At 44.9% G+C, this 6,000-nt stretch overlaps 1 protein-coding gene across 1 annotated transcript in view; it reads left to right on the top strand.

Moving 5' to 3' along the window:
* The first annotated feature begins 236 nt into the window (after positions 1-236).
* Positions 237-6,000, top strand: part of ELOVL4 (ELOVL fatty acid elongase 4) — a 46,195-nt gene continuing 40,431 nt past the window's right edge. Inside the window, exon 1 of the mRNA XM_083729571.1 lies at positions 237-724. Within this exon, the coding sequence (XP_083585697.1) occupies positions 634-724 (91 nt within the window). The 5' untranslated portion in view covers positions 237-633. The remainder of the gene's footprint in view (positions 725-6,000) is intronic.

The raw sequence follows: 6,000 nt of genomic DNA, 5'->3' as shown, positions 1-6,000 counted from the left end.
ACCGCCTGAAGGGTCCCCCAGTGCCAGCGCTCCTCCGTGGCAGCTGGTCAAGACATGGCAAAGGGGAAACCCACCCACGCCAGCCGCTGCAATGGGGGCCTTATGCGTCTGGCCTTATGGACGCCCCGCACAGGGATCGAGCGAAGAGACCAAGTAATCCCGCCCCCGCCGTGATCAATAAAGCAGGTGGTTCAGCTCCGAGCGCGCGCGCCCCCGCCCCGGGTTTGTGCGCGTGCGCCTGGACGGGCGCTTTGTGCGCTGCTCCCGGGAAAGGCGACGGCCACGTGACGCAAGCCGAGCTAAGCGCCCCTCTCCATCCCAAGGTGCCTCAGCCTCGGCGCCTGTTCTTCTGCCTTTTCCCTCCCTCCCTGGCCCCGGGCACGGGAGTCGTCTGAAGCGAGGCGGGGCCTGCAGATAGATACCCAGAGACAGAGATTTAAATTTCATTCTGAGCAAGAACAGCAGCAGTAGCGGCAGCAGCAGCAGCAGCAGCAGCAGCCCCGGCGCACAGCGACAGACGCGCGCGCGCCCCGACCAGTCCCGTCGGCTCCTCTGCCGCCGCCGCCGCTGCTAGCTCGCTCGCTCGCTCGCTCGCTTGCCCTGCCTGCCAGCCAGCCAGCCAGCCAATCAGCCATGGGCCACTCCGCCGCCGGGGAGCCGGGCCTCATCGCCAACGTGGTGAACGACACCTTGGAGTTCTACCGCTGGACCTGGACCATCCGAGGTAACCGAGCCCGTGTGCGCGCCGGCCGGCCGGCCAAGCGACGCGCTGCCAAGCCTTTGTTAAGCTCCCCGCAGCCTCCTTCTCCGCAGCCGCGCTCCCTGCAGGCTCCTTATCCCAGGCCAAGTTGCCTCCTCTTAGCGCGCCTCGCTGGCCACAAAGCACCTGCCGCCTCCGCCCTCCCTTGCTGCTCCCGCCGCCGCCGCCGCCTCAGCTCCATCCCCGTCTCCCTGCATCCCCTTCCCTCGTCCAGGCCGCAAAAGGACGGCCAGGCAGCAGCCCCCACCCGCGCCCCGTCTCCAATTCCTCGCCTGCTGTCACTGTCACACAGCGGTCAAAATGGCTCCGTTGCTTCTGGGAAAGCGGGTCTGGAAGGAAGGTTGCGACGCGGATCTGGATCTGGCTTTAGATGGGGCCTGTTTAAGCGCTCTCTCCCCCACGCCACCCCCAGCAGCCAATAGCTCTGAAAGTGGATGTTTTCGGTGTGGTCTTTCTTCATTTTCTTTTCACTTCACCGTCATTCCCCTTAGGGGGACCGCCAGCAGGCTCCGTTTAAGTTTGCTGCATAAGGTTTTCTTCCAGCAGCTCCCACGCAGCTGCCTGAATACAGTATTGGGTGGAAACTGCAAATATGCATACATAAACATACATATACAGATACTGTATATATTAAATGTAAACAGATTCCCCATCCCATTGTGACTGATTCCAATTCCTTTGTACTGGAGACTTGGCTGCGATGGTAACCATGTTAATTGCTGGTCACTGTGTTCCATCAATAACATAGCGGAGCTTTCCGAGCAAACTGGGAACGTGCAATCATGTTGCTGCTCATTGCTTCACAATGAGAAATGGAGATGTTTGCAAAGTGTCTCTCTTCCCCCCGCCCCCGCATTGTTACAGGGTACACTTTGGGAACATGTGGAGGACACACTGGGAAAACAGCCCTGGGGTCATTTGCCATCATGACACATTAGATATTAGGCTTAAGGCAGATCCCATTTTGGTAAGATAGACTGGTTTGCATTGTAATCTGAATGTTATAGCAGAGTTTTGTCAGATGGCTATGTGTGATTTCTTTAATTTTAATGAAATGGAGTTCAAGGCCTGGTCTCACATTTCATTTTACAAGGTGTAGGCTCTCCCCCCCCTTCCCCTTCCCCTCCCCATTTTCGAGATGAGATGTTATTGCAGAATTGATGCTGGATAGATCAATATCCATCAAGTAGGATCAGTAATAAAATAGCTACAGCTGGAATTTGGAAGAAGGCCAAAGAGTCAGAAAGGTACTGTGCAATAGAAGTCAGTCCCACTTAGGTCAGTGAGATTTACTCCCAGGTAAATGGGCATAGGATTGCAGTCTTCGAGTTGCTTCACATATGCAGTGGCAAGGATGTTGGTCAGTATTTGTACATACAATTCAGGCTTATGAAGGGCATACCTGAACAACACACTAAACAATATTTTTAATACATACTCATTAAAGGGCAGAGATGCACTTAATGAATGTGTAAGACTGCATTTATCTTAAAGAAGGCAGGACTGTCTTTTATGTACACGTTTTACTCTTAAGTATCACTTCAGGTACTTACTGGATGCCAAGATGGCTCTACAATGAACCTATGATGGATTTCACTGCTATGGAATCCAAGTGGCCCTGGTTATAGATCCCAGTAACTCATTATTGCATGAGCTGCCTTCATTCCTATTCCCATCCCTTTCTGCCATCTGTCGGAGTGTAAATTAATCTTACGTTTTCAGTTGAGACAGCACATTCTTGCTTGATCTGCATTATTGCACTATTATTATTGCATTATTATTCTCCTGATCTCACTTTCAGACATACTTCAGATATATTAACCAACATCTGCATTTCCCCAAAATGTAAAAGATTGAGTAAAATGCTGTAGTTGTATGTTTTCAATGAGCCATTTTCATTCCTACAGTGCTTTTATATGATTCTCATTTAACATAAAAGCAAACTGCTGCGCTAGTCATCTCTAAGAAACTTTTAAAGACAAGGTTTTAATAGCAAAGTAGTTTTATGGTCCTAATTAATAACTACTTTGCTTCAGAATTGCTAGAGTTTACATTGCACAAATCAGCAACAGCCAAAATATCAGCTCTTATAGAGAAGGTAGACTATTAGTGTGGAAGAATTTGGCAGCAGCCCAGAATGCTATGATATGGACTCACTCTGCTGTCGTCTTCTCTTTGAGGGAATACTAATTACAGTATCATTTAGATTGCTGAGAAAATAGTGCCTAACTTATCTTGCTTAGTCAACTGTTTGAGATTGCCATACATAGGTGTCAATTGTATGGCATAATGAGATGCCTCTGTGACAAAAAACACACACACCCCAGTTAAAAATGTTAAAGTAGGACATTTTAGTTTATTTATTTTTTGGCTCTTTGGAGAACCATGAGATTGTGGGGACATGGTGTAGCTGTGGGTGAGGAACTATATGAGATTTCAGCTGCTTTCCTAAACCTACTGGCCTCCAAATCCATCAAAATTACTTGTAAGCAAGCTCTGAGAGTGTGCTCTTGCAGTCCTTATCGGCGCATGCAGTTTTTTGGAATCAAAATAATATTTGTATCCTGATGTCACAGTACTGTAGGAGGAGTCCTCCAAGCACTGCGGCTGCATCTCTCTATTCATTTAATTGGTTCTTGAAGAAGCCACACCCCAACGCTGTTTGAAATAAATGCAGTTCTGCTAGGGCAGATTGATTTCTCTTTCACCAAATAACATTATTACAGTGCAATGTGCTGGATCATTTGGTTATACAGCACCAACGTTTTTAAATTTATAACAGTATAGCTATTTATTTACTATAGGGGTGGGTAGCTTGTGCCCCTCCAAATGTTTTTGGACATCAGTTCCCATCATCCCTGACTATTGGCCATGCAGCTAGGACTGATGGGAGTTGGAGTCCCAACATCTGGGTGGCTAATGCCCCCCCCCCATACTTAATGGCTGAAGACAACATTGATCTGTGGGCTTCCAGCATGCATTTAACTACCACCCAGTGTTAACTGTTACCTTCCTTTTCCGAAGCTTTATTTTAGAACAAGGATGGAGCAAATTTTGTCTCAGTTGGTAGAGCATGAGGCTCTTAATCTCAGAGTCACGCGTTGAAGTCCCACAATGGACGAAGGATTCCTGCATAGCAGGGGGCTGGACTAGATAACCCTTGTTGTCCCTTCCAACTCTACAATTCTGTGATATGATTATATGCTATAACTCTGCGTAACCTCTGTGTCACTGTCTATGCTACTGAGAGAGTCAGGAAAGCTTGAGGTGTTGGATGATGCTTTCAATGGGATGAGCACTCCTTTACTCTTTACTCCATATTTTCCTGGCCACATTCTCATGCTTGTTGTAATATTTCCTGAATACTAATCCCTGATGCATGCAAATACTGGTGTTTTTTGTTTCAAAAATGTGGGCTTGTCTATCAGATTGTAGAGCTCCTTGATAATAGCAGTGATGCTACTCAACAGATGAATCAGATCATCTGTTGCTCTGCAGCATCATTTCTCAATCCACATCATCTTGAAATTATACCATGCTGTGGCCTTGCCCAACAGTCATATTGTAAAGGCTTTTGCCATGTGTTAATATTGCTCAATGAATAAGACATTTCACCATGTTGGAAACATCACTACACAGCAACATTGCACAAGGAATGAATATTTTTTTCCCCTCAGACACCTACACAGTTTCCCTTCATTGTTCTCAGCATTCTCATATTTCTAAAATCAGATTCCTAAATATTTTTTATTGTTCTTTCGCAACTCTAATTAGGTCCCTCAAGGCCAACTCATGCAACTGTATCATTCATACAATGTGAAAATTTTCTGGAAGTTGCTTTCTGGAAGAGATTTCATCAATCACAGAATATAGCATGAATTTCTGTCACAAGTTGACTGCTCAGAAATTGCATCATGGTAAAGCGGAATGTGAATTAGCCGCTTTAATGTTCAAAAATTGTTCGCTGTGTTTCTAATTTCTTGCTTTCTATAAGTTGAGAACCTGCAGGATGTAAGAGATAAGGAAGAATGTTGGGTGAAATTGTGTCTGTGTGTGTGTGTGTGTGTGTGTGTGTGTGTATTTATAAATTAGAAATTGAGTAGCTATTGCTTGACTAGGAGGTTAATATAAATCTGAAGTCTTCTGAAAGATTATTAGTAATACTGATATATACCAAGTTATTATTATCAATGTTATACAGCATCTTTATGGCTTTAGTTCCATGTGATCACTTTATTTTAAAAAAGGCATTAGTCCTGAAAAGGCAGATTTCTGATTAACAGTTCTGTATAATTGGAAAAATGACCCAATATATTCAATGAACATAGCTTTATAGTAAATATATATGCACCCAGTTATTAAGCAATATGAAAAGTAGTGGTGGAAGAAAATCTAAGAATTCTTGGCCATTATTCCAGCTAAGGAGAGCCCTTGTCCAAGAATATTTTTTGCCTCTTGTTTTTTTGTTTTTGTTTTTAACCTGTAGACTCCTCACTTCAAATCACTTGAGCATGATCATAAGTTAATAATATTACTGGGAGAAGTGAACTTCTAAAACCATAAACTCAAACTACAAGTTAATGGGCACACAGAACTCTCCCCAGAACATTTTCCATTCATTTGATTGGAAGGACCAAATCCACACATGCTTACCTTCTGTGTATGGATCAGGTGCCTTCATTGAAATCTGTGGGGTGGTCCATCTGGGCAAGAGATCAATGTGCAAATCTGAGCGCAGTGATCAAACAGGAGAGCACTTCCAGATGTGTACTGTATGAATAGCTTTGCGCAACATCAGATGCTCAGCATCTTGATGCTGAGCGTCCTTTAATGCTCAGAAGCAGATTTGGGCTTGTGTGTGAAGGGTTGCCAAGTAAAGAGAAAACCTCATGTTTACAGATTACAAATAAATCCCTTTTATAGTTTCAGTTCACCAAGGGGATTGTTCTGGTCTCAGTGATAATCTGACCTATTCCAGATAGAAAGATAAACTGGGATGCTTGAAAAAGCAGTCCAACTGGCAGGTTCCCCAGAATTGCTATGCAAACTTAGGTTTTATGTACCTCTTGTACCTCTTCCTACATTTCAAGTTTAACACCTGAATTGCACCATCAGTAGGGTGGGGAGATCCTGTTTTATGATAGAACAATGAACTGAACTCAACAGCAAAATCCTATACATCAGGCTTCCCCAACCCTCCAGATGTTTTAGATACAACCCCTATTAGCCCCAGCCTTGAT

Source organism: Podarcis gaigeae, assembly GCF_964106915.1.
Source record: "Podarcis gaigeae genome assembly, chromosome: 3".
Lineage (NCBI taxonomy): Eukaryota > Metazoa > Chordata > Lepidosauria > Squamata > Lacertidae > Podarcis > Podarcis gaigeae.
This window is presented reverse-complemented; position numbering and strand designations above follow the sequence as displayed.